The 24,104-nt window shown below is 43.2% G+C and overlaps 1 protein-coding gene across 2 annotated transcripts; it reads right to left on the bottom strand.

Annotated features, from left to right (window-relative positions):
- Positions 1-147: 147 nt before the first annotated feature.
- Positions 148-18,016, bottom strand: PACRGL (parkin coregulated like). Of its 2 annotated transcripts, none has more exons than XM_055140923.1 (9): positions 17,882-18,016; positions 13,987-14,050; positions 13,698-13,852; positions 11,999-12,066; positions 10,449-10,539; positions 7,856-7,990; positions 7,252-7,359; positions 3,437-3,517; positions 148-895 (listed from the first exon to the last, which is right to left on the bottom strand). In XM_055140923.1, the coding sequence occupies exons 2-9, from the start codon at positions 14,036-14,038 to the stop codon at positions 839-841; spliced, it is 747 nt and encodes a 248-aa protein (XP_054996898.1). In that variant the 5' UTR covers positions 14,039-14,050; positions 17,882-18,016; the 3' UTR covers positions 148-838. The 2 variants fall into 2 exon arrangements, with proteins under 2 accessions (XP_054996898.1, XP_054996897.1); XM_055140922.1 differs by lacking the exon at positions 17,882-18,016 and adding an exon at positions 17,369-17,873.
- Positions 18,017-24,104: the final 6,088 nt, after the last annotated feature.

The raw sequence follows: 24,104 nt of genomic DNA, 5'->3' as shown, positions 1-24,104 counted from the left end.
TACACTCAAAGTCCTGCTTCCCATTTCTTCCTCTATTTCTTTCCCCTGCAGAACAATCCAGGCAGTTTCAACAACAGCACTCAGAACTATGCCAGAAAATTATATTGTAAAGCTCTTATAAAAAGGATTAAGTGTAAGCAAAGAAAATAAAGTTTAATATTTTAATTTCTGGGTATTTTCATGTACTGAGTAACTTCAGTACCTTCAAAACTGCAAAAATACAAAAATAACATTTACCTAAATACAATTAATACCTAAAATTTAGGTAAATTTAATGAGTTGCAATAAACAACATATAAGAATTTACACATTTAAAATAAATTTTAATTACAACACTATGGAAGTCTTCCCAATAATTCTACATATTAAATACATATTTTCAAAAATAATAGTAAATTCTCAAAATGTTTGTTGACTATATTAAATTTCCAGGGCCTTGATAAATATAAATTAAAAAATGACAAAACATCTTACGTACATAGCTCTAAACTGATTGTAAAGGATGTTATAAATAAAACCGTTCAAAAATAAATAACAACACATCTACTGTAAAACCAACCAATAATAGCTATTTGCACAAACCATAGAAATATAAAAGATAAACCCCACAAAATCGAATTATTATGAAACTGCTTTTAATAGCTTACCATTATTAACTATTCTTTTTTGGCTCTATGATTTAGTGGAATTGTGTAAACTTACATTAAATAGCAAATCATGAATGCTGGCTATGATTGTAAGAGAATAAACTGAGCTGTATCTGAAAAGTCCATGGTTCCTGGAGCCAGAGCTTGGAGTCTGTTACCAGGGAGTGAGACGGTCTTTGCTGATTCCCTATTTAACAACAAATGGAGCAATAGGTTGGGATTTTAGACTTGATGATGATAAGGCTTCCCTGTCAACAGAAAAAAAAAAATCTTTATTAGTTTCACACAGAATTTCCTTAATAGATGTTGATTGCATCTGCATGAGCAGGTCTAAAAACTGGTCTCAAACTCAAGAATGAGAACAGAATGATAAAATAATGAGAAGTGAGACTGTTTCCCTAAGTTAAATAAAATATAGGTGGTTTCACTTCTTTTTTTAGAAGTATTTAACTAGAAAAAAAATTCTCTGGATCTCAGTTCTTAAATCATTAAAATGGAAAAAGAACAAAACCTAATTTAAAAAATGAAGGTCACGTTAATGATCACACAGTTACACAGTTTCAAAGTCTGCTGGACAGTGCACTGAGCAAGGAAGCTCTCATCTGACTCAATAAAAGTGGCTCTAGTATAGCTCTTCCGGAGACAAATATACACAGCACCTAGAAAGGAAATTAAATTAGGCTAACAATGAAAGAATCTTTTTTTTGTTTCCCCAGAAGATGGCTCTTGCCATTGTTGTGGTAGACATATGGCCTGGGAATGGGAAGCTACAAGGCTGAAAATAATCTTCCAAAAAAATTAGGTCAATATTCAAGATACTTAAGTGCCAACTTTTTAAAAGGGAAACGAGAGCAGTTAACATCATGTAGGTTGATGAAGTATCAGAAACAAGCAGAGCGACTCAGCCAAGGGAGACACACGTAGCTGCAACGTCCATTTTTACTAGAATAAAAATGTAAATACTTTACATAAAATACAAAATACTTTACATAAAATACTTTACATAAACTAAAGGCATGAAGAAAAAGCAAAGGGAAATCTGAAGGAAGGAAATGACCTCAGTAGTCTCCGTAAATGTGCAATCTTTTCCCTTTAGATGAGTACGACATGAGACCGAGTGGCAAGACGCAGGACCTGCCTGCTATTCCCCCTGGGCGGCTAACTCCTCTCTCCCAAACTTAGTGGCTACTTCCACATGTCATTTATGCACAGACAAACAGTAATCCCCCTTCCACAAGTCCAATCGGACTTTAAGGAGTAGGGTGGCTCATTAGGATCTGCCATTCCTCAGGACACCCCCCCTCCATCACCCTTGGGTGTGTGAGCAGCACCCAGGGAGGTCCCTTCAGGAACAGCTGGGCTGCCGTGATGCAGTGTCTGTGACTGGCCCTGCGTAAGGAAGGAAACAGCAAAGGCACTTCACCAGCCACTTCTCCTGTTGAGAGCTGAGAGGGGGAGAGGATGCGCCGAACATACACCTCCATTGAGGGTATCTACTAGCGCAGGGACTGGATTCCCCTTCAGACTTCATTCAAGGCAATCATCACAGAATCTGATCAATTTTAAAAGTCACTGAAACTGGTTACATTAGAGGAGTTAAGCAAAGACGAGCTGAAACACCTGCCATCTTAAAATTACTTATAATCATACAAGTTTTCATTGAATTCCTTTAGAAAGCACGGAGAATGACACCACATTCTCTAACGCTAGGATAATCACGTGCAATTCTCTGATTAAGATCTGATGAAATGTCATCTCTAAAACAGAGCAGGAAATTGGGGCTGGAGCTTGCCTTGCACTCAGCCAGCCTGGATTCAATTCCCCGGCATCCCAGAGCACCGCCGGGAGGAATTCCTGAGTGCAATCCAGGAGTAACCCGAGCACCCTCAGGGATGGCCGCAAAGCCAAAACCAAAAACCTTATCCCACCTCCGAAAAATACAAGACAGGAAATTTTTATGGAAGTATTAGATTATGTGAACTTTTTTCAAATGATATAATGCCAATTAACCTATTTGATACAATAGACTAGTGAAATCCCCCAGGTTCTATTCTGACATATTCCTGAAAATTGGGTTGTCAACTGAATCATTCACGTGTGCGAGTGTGAGTGTGCCGTGTGTGCGCGCATGTATTGCCTGACATCCTAGGCAGCCACATGAAAATCTCATTTTTTAACCTTTAAGGAACTACATCTTTTAAGCACAAAGATAATAAGCAAAAAAATAAAAAGAACTCTCTTCAGTAAACTTCAGTCTTAGCTTTTCTGAAGTCTTCATGGAGTAAAAAAAAACAAAAACAACATACTTTAGGTGAAAAAAAAGTGCAAAGCCACACCATTTGGAATGCCTCATTAAGCATGCTGCAGGTGTCGACCAGAACTTCTACCCTCAACCTTCTCGTGTGCAAATGGCAGTCAAGCCAAGAGAGGCGGCAGGAGCAAAGGAGCTCCTGAGAGCACACGCCCTGCAGGACCGCGTGTCCCGAGGAGCGAGGGACGCACGGCAGCACACTAGCTGAACTGGCCACAGTGGACCCAGCATACAGTTCAAGCACTGGCCTTCCGGACCCGGTTGATCTCTGGGACCCCCGGACTCGGAAGCCCCAGCTGCCAAACAAAAATGATCCTATCAACTCACCATGCTTACTTGTGGCTGAAATGAGACACTATAAAATTATGCAGTGATCATGTGCTACTACTCGAGACAAGTCTGATAAATATCCACGTCAGTTGGATAAAATGATTAGCACTGGAAAACCATGAGCACGTGGGGATAATATTCTACTTACGCTTCCACCATGCTGCTCCAGCTTCTGCAATGCGCTGGTGATTGGCTCCTTGAACTTTTTGTTTCTTAGCCGCTTGGAAAGCTTAAAAAATAAAATTGGGGAAATAATTTAGGGAAAAAATAACAATATTCATTACCGAAGCAATAGTTCAGCAAGTCGAGCACCTGCCTTGCACATGGCCGACTCGGATTATCCCCAGCAGCCCCTAGGGCCCCCTGAGCCCTGTCAGGCTGGACTCCTAAGAACAGAGTCTAGAGCAGGCCTTGAGCACTGCTGGGTGTAAACCCAAAAACAGAAACAAAAACAGATAAAAAAAAGATTTATCATAAAAACACGCAAAACTTGACTAAAGAGTAGGTTAAATAGAAACCTGTCCTTCCCTTCCTACAGAAATAAAGGGAAGAGATAGCAACTCGAATGAGCAGTGTTTCCATGAATAATTCAGTGGCAGGAGCAAGCTCAGATTAGAACTCAGCCGCCTAGCTCCAGGTATGGCCTGAGGGCGTGGGGGGGGAGAACCGCTGGAACTCTGAAAAGACAGAGAAAGCAAGAGAAAGCAAGGTAAGTGATGACAAGTCCCAGGAGAGGGAAAGGGAAATGAGCGATTCCGCCTTCATCTGACCCAGCAGGTGGCTATCCACAGCCACCAGTGCGGCACGGCCCGGTGGCTCAGGGGCAGAGCTCCTGACTTGACTTTCTGGGAACGCGAAAATGTCTGGGCAAGAATGAAGCACCGACGAAACCCTGAACTCTGCTTTCCCTCTTTCGAGATATGACACTAATCTGGGAGTATCAAACAGTAGGTTCCTTCAGCGGATCAGGGGTTACGGAGGGCCAGAAAAAAACTCCCCAAAACTTAAAATGGAGAAAAGCAGTTACCAAAGGAGGCGCGGGCAGGGCTCAGCAATGCCTTGGGGACACGTAACAGCCTCAGACAGCTCTGCAGTTGGTGTTTTTCAGACTGTCACCCTGGAGCTGGGACTTACCAGCAGATCCCAGGAGTGTCACAGAATCATCTACGACAGTCATTGATGAAGTAAATCTAGGGGCTCTTCCCACCCCGAGCCAACCAGAGTCTCAGGGCAAAACCCTGGCCAGGCAATCTGAACAGGATCCCCGGTCCTCTCGCTGGTCTCCCAAGCTTGAGGACCGCTGACCCGCCCACGGGCTCTCAGTGGCCTGGAACTGAATGACCAGGAGGGATGGCACTCCCTTTGCACGTGACAACAAGGAGGCCCACTGAGGTCCAGAAAGTGGCTGTGACTTTCCTCTGTAAAAGAGGAGCAATCTCTGCAGGTCACTGAGAAGTGGTGGCAACGGGACTGCCCAGCGGCTCACGCCCTGATGACCAGGGCTCCTCCCTGGCGGCAACTCCTCCCTTGGGGCATGGAGGGCCCTGGGGCGGGTATACAGAACAGACACTGCACTGCTGACCCAGCGAGATGCACGTGACAACAAGGTAAGCCTGCCTCGGAGGCTGAGTCAAATACTCTGGTCCTGGCTCCACACTCAGCCTAAGGACCCAGTAGACTCTGTTCCTTTCCACTTCCCTTCCAGCCCGTCCACTCCCAGCCAGGCCACAGGTGTCCTGTCCCTCTGCTCTGCCCCAGCCTAAATACCAGTCCCCGCAAGGGCTGCCGGGGTCCCTGGCTTGTGCTCAGCATCACGTCCCCGCTGTCGGGTGTGGTCTCCAACACGCGACAGCAGGCCCAGAGCAACAGACTGGTGTCCCGCTACCATTCCTTGGAGTGAAGCCGGCGACCTCAGGCCAGTCGCCCCACGCACTAATGTCAAAATCTGGTACTGACTCAGCCCCACCCCGGGGGGCATATGAAGGTGACCTGCAAGCTTCTGCCAGGACTCTCTCATTTACTCTCCTCGGCTTCTCCCTACTGGTGGGATTTCTCCTCCCGCCACTCCTACCCCCTGCGCAGCCCTGTCCTAGATCTGCCGTGGCCCTGGCTCCCACCACACTAGCTGGTGCTGCTCGAGTGCTGTCATCTGTCATCACAGTGAAACGTTCTAGCTCGAGGACCTTTCAGGTGGGCAGTTCAGGAGAAGACGAGTGAAACAGCAGAAACCCCTCATCTCTAGAGAAGGGCGCGGAGTCCCCAGCTGTTGAAAACTGCTGAGGACTTGAGTCACCACATCCTGTGTACAATCAAGGATCAGCTTTACATACGGGGAGGTCTGCACGAAACCCCTCCCCCTTGCTATGAACACAGGTTCTGGGGAGGGGGGGTGGGACCCCAGCAGCGTCTAAGCAAACAGTGAAAAACTGGGGGGGGGGTGTCTTCAAAGAAGGTCAGCAGTTCCACTACAGGACAGGCGAGGCCTAGGGGAATCAGGAGGGGGCAGGCTGCAAGTGTGACAGGCCCCTAATCAAACTGCGCACTGTGGGTCAGGGGCGCATCCATGGTTGCTAACGCTTCCTGCACGTGCCACAGACCCGTCATGACTGAAACGGGGCCACACCGCATTTTACCCTCCATGGCTTCAGAGCAGAGTTGGGGGGGCGAGGGCGATGAGTTCGTGGGATGTAATAAAACCAAGAGACCATGCAGTCATGCAGTTACTCTGCCACTAGGCCTAGCACATGGCTGCCAGGATCCACTCTGTGGACACAGGAACTGAGCTCTGATATGGCTCCCAGAGAAGGCCGGGCCCCCTCTCAGAGGGCCAGCAGGAGCCAAGGGTCGTGATAAGGACATAAAAGAGGACCATCAACAGTTTCAAACTCGCCTGGCCACAGCAATGGACGGACTCGTAACTAGGCAGAAAACCCACCTGGGGCAGCGTGGGAGAAAACTCTAAAGCCAGCAAGCCGACCAATTCCCCCTCCCTCTCACCTTCCTCATCTTCCTCCTTCCTTCCCTCCCTCCCTCCCTCCCTCCTTTCCTCCTTTGCCCCTCCCCTTCCCCTCCCTCCTCTCCCCCACTCCATCTCTTCTTCCCTCCCCTTCTAAATAAAAACATTTTTTACCCATTTGTACATTGTACATGTCTGTCTCCTCTCAAAATTCTTTTCTGTGAGAGCAAGGCAAGGGCCCTGAAGCCTGGCTAAGATCCAGGACTTTCCTTCCCTGCAGAGAGCAGTTCTTCACAGCATCAGAGCCGCTGGGTGTGTGTGTGGGGGGGGACTTGGGGGCTGGAGAGACTCTCCTGGGCACAGAGACGGGAAGAGAGGAAGTGACAGGTTTCCTTCCAGAGGCCACCGCCAGACAGCAGCAAGCGGGGGATGTCCAGGCAGCCCATCCCCAGCCTTCCTCAGCGCTTAGCCGAGCCTCTGTTTGCTCATTCAATGAACTCTAAGAGTCGTAACAGTTTTTCTGAGTCCTGAAAAACTTCAATCTCCAGGTGGGCTTGGAGCATTTCTAAACTATAGTGTGTCCATGTAGATCTGTGGGAAAGGTTAACACTATACCGACTGGGAAGGCTTCTCCAGAAGGCTCCTTACAAAAACAACAAAGAACCCACAGCAAACAGCAATAACAAAACTGTAAGAAACACAGCTGTGACAGCATATTAGACAAGAGGATCTTAATGCCTTGCTTTTAGCTCACAGCTAATCAACACAGGCTCCATGCCATTATCCCAATCATTATTATTTGTCCATTCCACTTATTACAAATCTCAACCTGCTCTTGTAGGCACTTTACCATCAAAAAATATTTTAAAAAATTACTCTACTAATAAAATGTCATATGAACAACTAGGTTTTATCTCTGTATTTTTAATTAGGGTGAAGGTTAAGGTATTCAATCATTCCTATATGACGCATACACACAGCTACTTTATAGTTTTCCCAGGACTTACACTCGTGAGCAGATGTTTCAGATGATCTGTTAGAAAAGGGCCGACAATGACACTTAGCTGGACAAGAGCGTCCAGTCCTCTCTCAAACACTTCATCATCCGAGTGAACCTGCAGGCGCGGGTTGATTCGGTAGGAGGGGTAAGAAGGGAAGAGGACAAAGGGGACGAAGGGGTGAAGTACGAAAGTAGTAAGGTGGGGATTAAAAAAGGATTAATCATTCAAAATCAAAAGAAAATCAGGCTTATGTGAATTAAAAAAAAAACTTTAATATAGAACATCTAGTAGCTGAGCACACAATTTTGCCTTGACTGGAACCTTAACTAGACTAGATTTATATAGAAATACTGGTTATTTTTTCTAGTCATCATTTACTGGTCATTATTTTTCTATCCAAAACAGTCCTTTTTACCTTAGAACATCCCTAAAGAATTACTTTATATAATCATTAAATCCTGCATCATAGTGGCCCAACAGAACACAAACACCAACAGTATAGGTAGAGAATTTGCATATAATTTTGAAATCGAATTTTCAAATACAATTTGCTACTTATATCAAAATTCCTCAGCGAAGCACAAAAAGTCCAAATAAATCAAGTTCCTACCAGTGCGGCCTTTAGCACAGGAATCAGCCTAGGAAGCAAAGGCACTGCTTTCTCAAGAGCACCGGGGACCAAGAGCAATTCTCGAAAACCCTCCTTTGATACAAAGGTATACGGATGTCTAGTCTCTCTCAGGCCCTGCCAAAGACAAAACCAGAAACCAACTAAAAGACATAATACACCATGATGTACTACCTACGGACTACCCATTTGGATAATTAAAGGTTTAAATCCTTATTAGTCTAGATGAAACTCACATATTACTCTTGTTTTATAATTGTCACATCTATTTTCAATAAGTATAATTTCAATTAGACTAAGAAAATGTGAAACTAAAGACATATGTCAGACAGTTAGGGTTTCTACCCCCTAAGAAAAGAAGGGAAGGGAAAGAAAAGAATAACATGAACAGGAAAGGAATAGCAAATAAAATCTTTTTAAAAAAAAAGATAAAGTATGAAGAGATAATGAGAAGGGAGGGGCTGGAGTGATAGCACATCGGGTAGGGCATTTGCCTTGCATGCGGCTGACCCGGGTTTGATTCCCAGTATCCCATATGGTCCCCCGAGCACTGCCAGGAGTAATTCCTGAGTGCATGAGCCAGGAGAAACCCCTGTGGCCCTGTGCATCGCTGGGTGTGACCCAAAAAGAAAAAAATAAAGAGATAATGAGAAGAGAAAGGTGATGAGAGAAAATATAAAAATTCATGAGGATACTAAAACTATTTTATCAATATTTCTGAATTTTGCTGGAAACACAGTAAGTTACTAAAATACATGTTAATCAATACCACTTTATGAATATATCATTACAGCAGAGATAGATCCCCGACCATGTGGCAAATGTACATTTTTCTTGAGATTCTAAAATATTCTTCATATTTACATATCTTATTTACAAATTTTCTTACCACGTACTAAAATATATAGAAGATAAATCTTTCACTATTTCACGTCATTGGTCACATTGGAATGTGAAATTAGAATATGAAGAAAGGTATCGTTTCTCAATATACCTTTTACCCTAGATGCATTAAGATCATTTATGATTTATCATTTATGATCCCTTGTGTCAAGATCCCTCAATTAATCTCATTATTAATTATCCATGAATAAGTACAACTACAGTCAGACCTGGTTTGGAGCAACAGCACAGCGGGTAGGGAATTTGCCTTGCATGCAGCCGACCCGGGTTCAATTCCTCTGTCCCTCTCAGAGAACCCGGCAAGCTACCAAGAGTGTCCCACCCACACGGCAGAGCCTGCAAAGCTACCTGTGGTGTATTCGATATGCCATAAACAGTAACAACAAGTCTCACAATGGAGACCTTCCCGGTACCCGCTCAAGCAAATCAGTCAACAACAGGACAATTCTACAGTGTTAGTCAGACCTGAAAATATATTATCCAGCCACTTTGCCGTTTGGATTGAATGGCATTTGCTTCAATAGTAAACATTCTGCTTCAAGTTGTTTATTGACTACAATACACCATTTGCTTCCTTTCCTGAATGCTCTCAAGTTTCAGGAAACTATGCTCAGAAATGCACACTTACTTGGAGAAGCAGACTGTGCTGTCTGCAGCATCCAGATTCCGCTCATCTTAGAGATGAGGACTCTCAGGTCAAAAGGAAATGGAAAACTTGTTTTTCGGATTTTTGTCTTTTGGGCCACACTGAGGTTTTCACTTGTGCACAGGGCTTATTCCTGGCTCTGTGCTCAAAAATCACCCTTGGTGCAGCTCGGGAAATACATGGGGTGCCGGGGACCGAACCCAGGTTGGCAGCGTGCAAGACAGTCACCTCCCTAGCTATCCGATCACTCTAGCCTCCAATTAAATGAATTTACTAGCACAGGTTCTGTCAGTGCCTCCCATTATATTACATGCATAGAGGGGAAGCTTAAAACACAGCTCCAATGCAGAAATAAAAATACTGGTATTTGGAAAACACGATCATAAAGAAGTAATTTCACGAAGCCTAACTGAAGCTTTAGAATTCCTCTGTGGAAGCACTTCCCCTACCTTGTAAGTAGCTGGAGTGTTTTTTCATTTCTTTTTATTCCTTTCTGTTTTTGGTTTTGGGATCATGCCCAGCAGTGCTCAGGGACACTTCTGGCTCTGCACTCTGGGATGACCCTGGCAGGGCTCAGGGGATGGCAGGGACTGTGCCCAGGATGGCGGTGTGCAAGCCGAGCACCTTACCCACTCTATTTTCTTATGCCCTCTGCGATACAACGTTAAAGTTATCATCAGTTTTTGTTTATGTAAAATTCAATTTGTTTGGTTAGTTGTTTGGTTTTGGGGACACACCCAGTGGTTCTCAGGGCTTACTCCTGGCTCTGTGCTCAGGGAACACTCTTAGAGGGACTTGGGGCACCACAGGGGTGGCAGAGATGTGACCTGCCTTGGCCGCCTACAAGGCAAATGCCCGACCCACTGTTCTATTGCTCTGGCACAGAAACGGGCTTTTTGAAAAACACTTATGTTCAGTTGCTTTTTTTTTTTAGTCAAGTTTAGTAATGAGTTATATCATAAAAATTAATGCAATTTAAAAAGATTTATTTCTGAAAACATTCAAAAAGATACAAAGTCAATTTACCTCTGCTAAAGTAATAAGAAGAGGATCAAATGCAAGAGTCTCAGGAGGGCATTCCCACTGCAGCCTGTGCTTCACTGACCCATGAACCAGCCTAAAATAGAAAATCGTGACAACAACAAGGAAAAGAGGATGCACGATGTATTGCATGTAAAGCAATAATGAGCATACAAATATTTTACAGGACATAATAGTATCAGAACTATTTTGTAACATGTAGGAATGTCGTGGCTTTCAATAAACTATAAAGAAATCTTAGAAAGCAATACCTATCATCCTACAAAGTCATAATTTTTAGCAAGACTCTTTTGGTGGCAAAACGAAACTACCATGCATTTGTTCAATCAAAGGTTTTGAAGACCAGACGTGTTGCTACTGTGAGTCTTAATGCAAGGGGCACACTTGACACTTGCTTCTCTTCAGTAAGGATTCCAAGAGGAGGCAGCCAGGATATGAAACATGCAGACAGACAATGCAATCTTAGAAATTATAACCCACCCGAGAAGCGCCTTAGAAGCGCCTTGTCCTCGGGGCCCTTCTCTTGACCTGCACACTCCAGGCATGAAGTGAGTCAGGTGTCCTGGTGAGAGGAGAAAGCGACGCCCAGGGATACGGAGCGGCACCCAAGTCTGTCACTGCAGCCGCTGGTTTGCAGCCTCTACCGCAGCAGACATGCCCAAGGCTGCACATGTTTAAGTTGTAAACCTGTCATTTTATCAACCCCCCTCTCTCCTTCCTGCCTCAGTGGCTCCCTTTTTAGTGCTGTTTCCATAACCACAAGAGTCCCAGCTAACATTCTATTTGAAGATTCTTCAAATAAGGCTCCAGCTCTAAGGGTCGGCGCTAACTGGAAAAGACAAGACAAAGTGGAATGTGCCTTGAGTGTCTCTTTCACTCATAGGCCTCATCTGGTTCAAGCCGGGCACATGCGCAGGGCCCTGGGGTCAGGATGGCAACACTGGCCCAGCACCACACGTGAGCTCCGTGCGGTGTGGCAACCAAAAAATGAACAAATACTGTTGTAGCTTTCCATACTCCAGAGAGGCTTGGGTCTTGGACACATCTCTCTTTCTCTCCTCTTACATTTCTCCAGGTGGATTTCTTTAAAGAAAAGTATTTCATTACACATACACACACACACACACACACACACACACACACGAAACACAACTTGGATATTTTTCTATTTCTGTAATATGATTTAAAAATTAACAAAACAAATGAAAATGTCAGCCTTCAGTTGACAGACAAAATAGGATTCCTTATTCGCAACATGCCCACGCCAGGGAATGCTTAAGTTATTTTAGAAAAGCTGTTCAATTTATTAAATTATTTGGTGGTTCACTTTAGATCTATTAGTAATTCTATTTTGGAATGAAATGCTTTTCTTCAGCAATATTCCAGGATCTATAACAATCTAGCAAAATGCGAATGAGTCACTTTTATTTCAATCTCCCTCAATAAAACTTTCAATTTACTTACACTGAATATTGTATTGATCTTACTCAGTTATTCTGACTAATAGGGTCAGTTATAATTCGTATTGATTTTACCTGCAAGGAATACCCCCTTTGGAGTAAATAGCCGCAAACGCAGAAGGGGCCCGTGACTGTTCACCAAACTGAAATCAAAGAAATAACAAAGATACAATAAATATTGCTATTCCTGCCACTATTTGATATTGATAATCAATTTTAATCCTACGGGGTCAGAGGCAGACACTCTGACTGCAAAGGCACTGCATGGGCAACGAGCAACCAATCCGAGACAATTTTCAGAAATCACAAACACAAAGATAGTCTGTGTATTTCCTTTTTTCACCATAAGTTGTTTCAGAAGACTTGAAGGTACCAAAAATCAAATGCAATATAAGTATTTTAAATATAAATACAAGAACAAAATACAGTAATGATGGTAAATCCTACCATCTCTTCCCCAGCTAAAAACTTTGAAGTGAGAGCTAAAGAGAAAGTGGTGGCAGGCACAGGGAAAGTAGAGTTGTAAAAGCCAAATAAGTCAGATTACATAAATGAAGTGTCATGAAAATAGAGTACTTAAAAATTAATTTAAAAAACTCAAAAACTGGATCATTTCAGAAATGATCCACAGTAATGTCTCATTTATCTAGCTCTATTTCCTACAACTATGTAGTTTAAACTGCATAACCTTCATGTTTGTTCAATCTGATTAAATTACTATAGTTAGGACTTCTCGTGGATCTAATTTTCTTTTCTTTTCTTTCTTTCTTTCTTTCTTTCTTTCTTTCTTTCTTTCTTTCTTTCTTTCTTTCTCTCTCTCTCTTTCTTTCTCTCTCTTTCTTTCTTTCTTTCTTTCTTTCTTTCTTTCTTTCTTTCTTTCTTTCTTTCTTTCCTTCCTTCTTTCTTTCTTTCATAATGTAGGGCTGGAGTGACAGCACAGTGGTTGGGCCTTCACCTTTCACAAGGCTGACCCAAGTTCGATTTCTCTGCCCCCCTCGGAGAGCCCGGCAAACTACCGAGAGTATTGAGCCCGAACGGCAGAGCCTGGCAAGCTACCCGTGCATATTGAATATGCCAAAAACAGTAACAATAAGTCTCTCAATGAGAGACGTTACTGGTGCCCGCTCGAACAAATTGATGAGCAACGGGATGACAGTGACAGTGACAGTGGGAACGCGCCCGACAGGAGTATAATAATGTAATACTATTAGTTCAGCCATTGATTAAGCTGATCGATTTGGGCATGAACTCCACATTACTTTCGTTTTTTATTTTTAATTGTATCACTGTGAGATAGAGTTACAAAGCTTTCTTGTTGAGATTCAGCTATACAATGATGGAACACCCACCCCTCCATTAGTGCACATTTTCCACCACCCACATCCCAGATGGACCTAATTTATACCTTGTTGAGAAATGTCCAGAGCTTTATGTAACTAGTGGAAGCACATAACTGAGTACCAGTGATATTATGACATGCTGATATTAGGAAATCAAACTCACTATAAATTAAAAAAATAAGTGGCTAAGCAATACATATTACATGCTACAGCACTCATCCATCAATGAAGCAGAGCAACAGAAAGCTGGTTCATCCCTCTGTCTTCTCACCCTCATGCTCGTTCCCCACATCACTTCATCATCAACTACATCCTGACAGCATTACAAGTTGAAAATTACAAAATGAGGCACAGCACTCAACACGGTTCAAGAGTCTCCTAAATGCCTCTTTCTTTGAAAAATCTACTGAGTCACAAGCATCTTTTGTACCTACTGGGTTAATTGTTTTGGGGTTAAGTTTATCACTTGGACGAGGATGAAGCTTTCTTGAAGATTCTGGAGAACTGGTTGATGATGAAGTTTTGCTTTGTTGAAGTGGAGTCCTGAGCTTTATCTGGGCGCTTGATGATGCTCTTGGATCACAGGTACCTGGACCAAATAGATCATCAATAACAACAAAAAAAAAGAGGTGAAAGCAATAAGGCTCTGACCTGTAACTGCCTCTGTAAGAGAATGTGCCATGAACAAACTTCACTGCTTTGTTTAAAAACCAGGTTCTGTACCTGCCACTCTGTTTCTCCACTGCACTCCTCCATGGCACTCTGACTTCTGCATTGCTTCCTGCAGCTAAAGGAAACAGAATTTCAAACTCTGGGGGGCCATGGGGGTGAGGGTGCTCATCAACAATATAAAGACAAAACTAGAAGGGAGTAGAAAGTAAGAGTCGAAGGTAGTAAGACAGCGGAGAGGCTATGGCTCGCCCCATTTCCATCCCTCAGCACCCCAGCAGTCCCCCCACATCAAAGCACGGAAGGCCCCAAAGCACAACCAGGTGGCCCTGGGATTCCCTCCACTCCCTCCCTCCTGCCCAGCCCCTTCAGCCATGACAATGTGCCGGTGGCAGCACAGGATCCTGACTAGTCAGCCACTAGTCACTGGGAGTGGCTCAGGGCGCCCCCCTGAACACTGCTGGGGAAACCAGGGCCCCACCAAAAGGAAAGGGAGCAAGAGACGCACACATACACATAAATGTTAGACAATTTATCATTGTAGCAAGAGACTAATGAGAAAATATAATTCTATTAATTTTAATATTAAAAGTAGCAAATTTACAAACATGCCTCAAAAAGATATATATATATGTATGTAGTGTGTGTATATATATGTGTGTGGTATGTGTATATATATATGTATATATGTATATATATATATATATATATATATATATATATATGGGCTGGAGCGATAGCACAGCGGTTGGGCTTTCGCCTTTCACGCAGCCGACCCGTATTGATTTGTCCGCCCCTCTCAGAGAGCCGGGCAAGCTACCGAGAGTATCGTGCCCACATGGCAGAGCCTGGCAAGCTACCCGTGAAGTATTGGATATGCCAAAAACAGTAACAATAAGTCTCACAATGAGAGACGTTACCGGTGCCCGCTCGAACAAATCAATGAGCAACGGGATGACAGTGATATATATATATATGTATATGTATACATATATATACACACATATATATACATATATATATATATATGAACCCACTGAAACTCTCCAAATATACCTTTTAAAAATCCAACTGCAGTGCTGCTCTGGGCTATACTCAGAAAAACCCGAACTAGATTTCTGAAAGGAGGATCGGCCCCTGCATTCACTTTCCAGCCTCTCTGCCTCTCTCCCAAAATCCAAGTTCCAATCACGCCCTGTCAAGTCCTACTTTTATGAATCACATCATAACTTGCGCCTCCTCAATGTATAAGGTTGTGGCTACACATACAATCCTTGTTCATTCAAGATACCACCAGTTTTCTGGTCTCTGAAGTCAAAAGATGTAGGATCCCTGCTATATACTCTGCATTTCCTCCGGACCCTTGGCCCTTACAGCCATGGATAATGGGGTGTGATCAAGGAGAAAGTAAGTTGGGCTCATATCTGGGGCTGAATATCACCTCTACTATGCCCAGCTTTATGAATTTATACAGATTTCTCTAAGGATAGGTTTCAATTCTGAACCTATTCAAAGAAGGAAATAATCCAATGCTACCCAGGCTGTTATTGTGAAAGAAATATAACATTCCTCCTTTCTACTACAAAAGCTTGCAAGTTCCTAGCTCCTCGTGTCCGGACAGACCAGATAAATTAAAGTTTGTACCTTGATTTTCTAACAAAATTTTGTAGTCTACACTCAACCAGTTCCAGGCCTAGCACCACGCCCACTTTCCAAACTGCCTCTCCCAGAGGTCCAGGTCCACAGCACGCATTTCTGCAAAGCGCCCTCCTAATCTGGGCCTCATTACGTGGTTCCCTCTCCTGCGTGGCCTCATAATTCTTCCACCAGAGCATGTCCCCCTTGAAACTGTTAAGACCACCCTGGTGAGGTCCCTCTCCACTGCCAGAAGACCGTTTTACAAAAATTTGCAAACCATTACTCTCAACGTTTGAGTATTTTCTTCTTCGGGATGAAGTGATGCTTTCTTAACTTACCCTCACATGAGACTTTATCTACTTCATACATCAGAAACTTTCACATGGGCCACGTTCCACATATTAATATTGATCCCAGCAATATTTAAATATGTGTTACAAACTAAATGCAAACTTGTTTTTGTACACAGCAGAATTTTATATTTCAATTTTCTTGATATTGTACACTGACCTGGTTTTCTCAGCCTATTCCCAGATAACTTGCAACGCTAACACTTGACATTCACCCCATGCTATTTTCTAGGAATTGATTAACTAGTTGTTCATTAAGTTTGCCAGGCAATACTCTGAGAAATGATTTAGGCGGGGTTTGATTACGTTGATGTAATATTGCACTTCACGTATTATTATTTGATGAGCATTTGCTACTGAGTACTGAATATCTGGTATGTTTGGCAAATCTGAACTAACTTCAAGAAGAAAAGGCCTGGACTTGCTTTCCTCAATACTAGCAGAAAGGATGATTATACAAATGTCACTTGAAACTGGTAAGTACATACACTCTTTTTTGAGATTTTTTTTTTTGGGGGGGTGGGATTTCTTTTCCTTTTGTTGGTATCTGTGCCACACTAGGCAATGCTCTGGGCTTCCTCCTGGCTGTGCTTAGGGATCACTCCTATTAGTGCTTGAAGGACCATATGGGGTGCCGGGAGAAACTGGGCTGGCCTCCTGAGGAAGGCAGCCCACCCACTATCCTAACACTCCAGTCCCCTCTGCTCTATTTTCTTAAAAATGGCACGAAGTGGCCTTTAGGATTATTACTGAGAGGGAGGACAAATGTCTCCTGTTTGATTTAATAATTTGAGCTATACCATAAGTGGTTCTTTATGTTTCTGTTTCTTTGGGCTGAAAATAGCTGCCAGAGCTAAAACAACTACCACACAGATGCCTGCTTACAAATTAAGTGTCCTTGATCAAAAAGGAAAAGAGAAACCATCATCTAGGAGCTGAAAACACACCTGGAGCAAGAGCTGTTGGCAACAGAAAAGGACTGAAAATCCTCGCATTCAACTACTCTCCGTGTGATGTGTTACTAGTAAGCAAGCGGGTGTGAAAGGAAAAAGACTCAGGTGGAAGAAATTAAAGAGATTTACATTTCCATCTAGAATATTACCTAATACTAAAGCATAAGCTAAGTCAGTATGATTCTATCATCCTTTTACAAAACGACACCAAGTGCTGACACAGACACACCAGAACCCAAAAATTCATTTAACAAGTTACCATATCATCCAGCACACAGATCAATTATAGACCCACTTGTGGAGCCCTCATTTTGCCCCTGGGTTTCCTCACAGGCTGCAGGGTACCCACAAGGCTCAGGGGTTAGGGAAGAATTCCTTTCAATGTTTTGATTAGCCTACAGAGTAGATGCCTTTCCTGGTCATCCGCGGCTCCTGCCTCCTGTTTGAGGGGGTGGGGGGGGGGGAGAGGGGGCGGTGGATCGTCACTGCACTAACCCGAGGGCTAAAAGCTCGACGCAACTGCCAGAAACTTGATTTCCAACTGTTAACAGAGCGCCTGGAAAGTTCCAAAAAGTAAGGAGCGTCCTGCTAGCGCAGCCCGGATGCCCTCTCTGGAACTCTTTTCGAAAGTCCAAGGCCAGCAAAGACAATGCCCTTTTTAGCCCCCTATAAATTAAATCCAAAGGGTCAGTATTAAAATGAAAAAAAAAATTTTTTTTTGCATTTTCCCAGGTACGTGCCGCTGAAACACCATTTCCAAGTATCTCAAAACAGTTGTGAACATTAGAAAAATTAAGTAAACCAGAGATTTGAAGGAGGCGGGGGTGGGGGAAGGGACTGCAGCGATTGCCCAGGAAAGCTCCACGAGGCCAAAGCCCAACCCCAAGAACCCGAGGACCAGTCCATGGCTCTGAGCATCCCCCAGGTCCTTAGCAACGGGGCCCGGCGGCCCTAGCAACAGTCCAGCGCGGCAGCCCGCGGCCGCCGGCTCGGGGACCCCGTCCCTACCGCGCCGCTCTCCCGCCGAGGTCCACACACTGCCACCCCCGGGCGGGGCTTTCGGAAGCGACGGCGGAGTCCACCGAGCCACTGTGGCCACCGGCCGCCGGGAAAGGGATGTGAAGCCTCGCCCGGCTCCGATGCGCCCGGCATTGACGTCACGCGCACGCGACGTCCTTTCAGCCAATAGGAAGAAAGCAGGAAGGCGACCGCGAAAGGCGTTGCCTTGGCAACGAGACGCCGGGCGGCAAAGGGCCACTCTGGGTCTCCAGGTGCTATTTTTAGTTCCAAAAGGAGCTCCAGGCGCAGGATTTTTTTTTTTTTTAATATATATAAGGAGTCGGTTGGATCATTGTATGACTAAACCTGGTCACGAACAGCCTTGTAACTATGTATCTCACGGTAATTCAATTAAAAATATAAATATTTAAAAATCAATCAGTAAACAAGGAGTCGGAGGAGCACAGGACATGTACTGGCTCCTAGGTTCCAGGGCCACAGCCTCTTCCTAGGACGCGTTCTTATCCTGAGATCGTACGTTAAAACACTCCGTGTTCAATTCTCTTGCCCTGAAGCTGAAGACAGTGAAGTCTTAAGGGGAGAACAACGGACACCCGGTGCCCAACTGTGGGATTTTGCTTCGGGTCCTATCTTCATTGCTTCATATACCTATGCCTCTAACTCCATCCTATTCATCGTATTTTAGCAATGAAAAACATGCGTGTTTTAAATAAAGCTCCAGGTTATTTTAATAAAATTGATGCTGCAAAAAGCGTTTTCTGAGTTCCACTCAATTGCTAAGGAAACAAAAAGACGCAGTTCCCATTCCGAAGAGGCGGTTTTCAGAGCCGACACACTCGGCTGCTGCGGGGTTCACCCCGCACATCCGCTTGCTTTGGGCTCCACTCCACTGGGTTGAAGCACCCAAGGAACTCGCAGGTGAAAGTGAGAACAGTAGCGCGCGCACGTGGCCACCAGAGGTCGCACTTCCCGCGGGTGTCGCTTACATCTTTTTAGAAGTCTTGCTTGACAAAAACCACACTCCTTTTAGTGATGCTTAACACTCAAGGCTATGGATATGGCTAAAAATCTCTTGCCAAGGAAGGCTTGGTCTGCAGCGCTGCCAGTCTCAAGCATCAGAGGTGCCAGGGTTTTGATTGCTACACGTAGAGCCCGACCAGCAAGGCAGGCACTCTCGACCACTGCCCTTTTCATCGAGGACCTCTGTCCTCACCTTAGAAATAAAAGCCGTTTGTGGGCATCTTAGCTTCCCAGAGTATGCAGTAAATAGTGAATTCTCTCTCATACAGGAGTTTGAGAAGCGGTGGAGATACTTAGGCAAAGCTAACTAGAAGAGAGTTGGGTATGCCCATCAAGAATGGAGTGTCATCAATAATAAAATCAAATATAAAAGAATAAAATGGAGTGTAATCAATATAAAAATAAATAATAGAGTGTCAGGAACAGGGCGAGGCAAAGATATGTATATAGGAACCAAGGTCAGGGGGACAGATCGGTACTCCAGGGATCACCTGTCACATGTAAGAAGCTGAAAAGAGTGAACTTGTTTAAAGGCTTAAATTTTTTTGGAAGGAGCGAGGCAGGAAGTTGAGAAGGTTAATCAATGTGTGTATAATTATGATAAATGGTTCTGAAAAGATGAAATCTTGTCTTTGCAAGCATGTATTTTCCTCTTCTCCCTACAGAACTTCTCTTCTCATTCACCACCCTTCTTTCAACTCCAGAAGTGTTCTGAATGGATTGACATCAACAAGACTTTCATATCCAATGAAGTCCATCTGGGTATGGCCTTTGACAAGCTCCAAGAGGAAAATGGACAAGGGTGGGGGTCAGAGGAAGTTAAACTGTTGTGCTACTCCCTGGGGACTGGAGGTGTTCCCTTGTAACTGGTTCCTCCCTGTGGAAATGGCACCGTTCCTTTGAAACGACCAACTCAAGAACTCATTGTCTGAAATTTAAGGTAGAGCTTTGATAATGTCCTGTCCCTGAACTTCCTCTGCTTTGTAAATAAGGCCTTTCTAGGTCATGTTCCTTTAAATGTCACACATTTATCAGAGACAATAATAGTCACGTGAGAATTATTAATTACAAACTAAATTTCAATACATTTGAAATCTTAGTGCTTTTTCTTACTGTGAGACTCCTATTTCAATTGCGACTCTTAAGTATGTTGTTTCACGAACAAACATTTGAAGAAAATATCAAAGGTTTTACTAGCTAGGCCTCAATTTCTTTTAAGAAAATCTGGTTTTCTTTTTATTTGTTTGTTTGTTTAACTTACAGGCTGGGTGATCATTCTCAACCATCAGAAAATTAATTGTACAACATTTTCTAGGTTATTTCAAGCACACCCAGTTAGAAACTGTTCAATGATATCAGTACTTAATTATTGAGTCTCCATATGGAAAAAAAAAGCCTTTTCTCTATTTGTTTTCCACATGGGCTGGATCGATAGCACACTGGGTAGGGCATTAGCCTTGCATGAGGCCAACCTGGGTTCAGTTCCTCCGCCCCTCTCAGAGAGCCCGGCAAGCTACCGAGATTATCTTGCCCACACAGCAGAGCCTGGCAAGCTACCTGTGGCATATTCGATATGCCAAACACAGTAACAACAAGTCTCACAACGGAGATGTTACTGGTGCCCGCTCGACCAAATCGATGAACAAAGGGGATGACAGTTTTCCACATGGGAGAAGAAGTGCTGTTGATGGATGCAAATGAGATTAATATGAAAGAGTAGGTAAGGCAGTTGATGTGAAACTGAGTCACATATGAAACCTAAAATTCCACAACAGACACATTTTTGTTTTAGTTTTTTTTAATTTTATTTATTTTTTTAATTAGTGAGTCACCGTGAGGGTACAGTTACAAATTTACCCATCTTCATGCTTGTGTTTCCCTCATACAATGTTCGAGAACCAGTGTCCATTTTCCACCACCAATGAACCCAGCATCCCTCCCACCCTCCAATCCCGTCCCCCACCCCACCCCACCCCGCCTCTGTGGCAGGGTCTTCCATTTTGTTCTCTCTCTCCTTTTGGGTGTTGTGGTTTGCGATAGGGGTATTGAGTGGCCATCGTGTTCAGTCTGTAGTCTACTTTCAGCACTCATCTCCCTTCCCGCGCAGATCTCCAACCACATTTTACTAGGTGTCCCCTTCTCTATCCGGCAACCACTGTTGGAGAGGATGTGGGGAGATTGCTGTTCTCCCCACATCCTCTATATTACTGGTGGGAATGCCAACTGGTTCAGCCCTTTCGGAAAACAATATGGACCCCTTCTCAAAAAATTAGAAATTGAGCTTCCATTTGTTTTAGTTTTTTTTTTTATACTACTAGCAGTGTTTGGGGCCACTTCTGTCAGCTGTTGAGCTCTCTCCAGTCCCAGGTATATGCTTTTATTCTGAGGCTGCAGAAAGTCAAACCCAGGACCTCACACTAAGAGAACATCCATTAGGTACATTTTTAAAAAATAAAAGGAAACAGGTGGAATTACATTCAATGATGTATTTATATATCGAAACATCTGGGTTTGTCTAAAACATTGCCAATATGAAATGGCTGTGGTGCATTAGCTTCCTTACCTGTTATGCTATATTCAGAATATGCTGCATATTTGGCACAGCTCAAATCATGTCTTACCTCTACTGCTAGTGTTCTTTTCTCATCATCATCATCATCATCATCATCATCATCATCAAATCATCATCACTGCTAACACCTAGGAGCTTCTTAGCCATACAAAATGTCAGGCCTGACCCAAAGTCCACAGAGTTAAATTCTGCAATTCACCAGTTGAAGAAATGGACTTTGTAGTTTCAACACTAACATACTTGGGGAAGAAGGAGATACTGCTACTGAAATCCTGTCCTTCTAAATGATTATGAAAGTGCAATGTCAGAATGAAAGAGAATACAATTCTACATTGAGGCATATGTAACTCTATATATGATAAATATTATATATTATGCATTCTATATCATATAAAAATTGAAAACATCATGATTTACAGTACTGTTCATGATAGGGTTTCATCCAACAACACTGCAACAACACAACCTCCACCAGTGTCCACTTCCCTCCACCATTATCTCGGGGTCCTTCCCAGCCAAACATCCCTGCTGACAGTAAATTGGGTTCTGTATATCGTTTTCAGGTTTCATTGTATTTTGTTGTTGTTTTGTTTTTGTGCCACACCCACCTGTGCTCAGGGCTTACTCCAAGCTCTGTCATCAGGGATTAGTTTTGGGTGTGCTCTGGGGGCCGGATGTGGTACTGAGGATCAAATCAAAGTCAGTCAAGTGCAAGGAAAATTCTTTAATCGCTGTATTATCATTCAGGGCCCTGATTCCCTTGTCTTTGATCATTTGTTATTCCCACCCTATGTGTTTTTACATCTGATATGTGAGATGGATTATTCTGTATCCATCCCTCTCCTTCTGGATGATGTCACTTAACCTGATTCCCTCCATTTATATCACATTGGAGAAATTGCATATTTTCTTTTGTTTTCCTTAGCCTAATATTATTCCATTGTATACACACGCTATTGTTCCTGTATTGAATTAAGTATCTATTCTATAACACTCAGGATTTTTATAGAGGGTTATATTAAAGAGTACATTAAGAGTAGGACATATTATGAAAATCAAGGACATATGGCTTAAATTCTATCCTAAATCATATGTAAAAGTCCTAATGACCCTCACCCCACCAGTACCTCAGAATGTGATTGCCTTTGGAGACAGGGTAATTGCAAATAAAATCGGCTAAAGGGAAGTCATATTAGAGTAGGGGAGCCCTTAAATCAAATATGACTGTTCTCTGGTAAAGATGAGGACATTGGATCACAGGCACACACACTCAGGGAGAATTACATGTGAAGAGAAAGTCAAAGACTAGTTCAATAGAAGTTGGGAAACACCAAAGATTTCCATCAACACACTGGAACCTCAGGATAATCCTGGAAGACTCAGAATCATCCGAGGGGCTGTCATGTTGACCCCAACCCCACCCCCCACACCAGCCCGCCACCTCAGTCTCCCAGACTCCAGAACAGGAAGTCCCCTCTATTCTCTATGCTGGCATGGCAATCCTGCCAGCTGTTATAGAATCTTGAAACACCCTCCAGATCCTCTCATTCATCTGTAATTTACACCAGACACTATGTGTGTTGTGACCGTTTTTTTGTAGAAAAGGTCTCAGAAGACCTAGAAACAACTTCTCTTGGGAAAAAAAGTGAGAGAAACTTGGCAGTCTTTGAACATAGGAAAATTAAAGGCTTTTAAGCAATCAGACAGAGTTGCTGAAATGTATTTATATTTGGTAATATTTTGCCACCTCATTGCTATAATGGAAATTTATTATATGTATCTTTGGTTTCAGAATAGGTTTATAGATTGCAGTTTACAGAGATGATTCTGCTTGTGGTGAAAAGTTTAAAAAAGATGCCCACCCTGGCTGCACTTGGAATGAACTCCCCTGTTCTGAGCTAGGAAAATGCTGATTTTAGGAAACTCCCTGTAGCCATACTGAGAAGCTGCCATCAGGTGCTCATGCCCCCGCATTGCTTGAGCAGGAAGCAAAGTGATGATGAGTTTGCAGTACTGTATACAAACAGAAGTATACAAACAGAAGCTCTCCTAAGGCTTCAGGAATTTGCCTAATCTAGACCCATCAGTCTGATAAGGTGATATATTAAAGACCTCATTGTTCCCTTGCCATGGATTATCTTGGTGTACTTGATTAAGTGAACATCCCAGTTACAACAACCTCTATATAATCAAGCCAAGATGAGTGGAATTTAGGAATTTGTGAGCTATTAGAGTCTATTAGAAATTAGGCTCTGTGCTCAGGAATTACTCCTGGCAGTGCTTGGGACCATCTGGGTACTGGTATTAGAATGTAGGTTGGCCACAAGCAAGGCAAGTTCCTTACCTACATACTATTTCTATGGATCTTAAAGTCATTTTTCTAATAGTCTTTATTAATAACATCAAGAAGAAAACAAACCCAGAGCTAACTGAAAACTGTCAAGCTGTCAACAAAAGACATACTTTAAAAATGGTTATTCTGACTCTGGATCTGAGTTTGGCAAAGAAAATAATAAAAAGAACTATGAGAGGTAAAAAAAATAACCAAATTTTGTTAATATTTTAGGTGAAGGACATAATTATAGTTTTAGTTTAGACTGTTAGTGTTTGGGGATGGAG

Source organism: Sorex araneus, chromosome 5 (assembly GCF_027595985.1).
Source record: "Sorex araneus isolate mSorAra2 chromosome 5, mSorAra2.pri, whole genome shotgun sequence".
NCBI classification, from domain to species: Eukaryota; Metazoa; Chordata; class Mammalia; order Eulipotyphla; family Soricidae; genus Sorex; species Sorex araneus.
The sequence above is the reverse complement of the archived record's forward strand: the minus strand, read 5'-3'. Positions and strand labels throughout refer to the sequence as shown.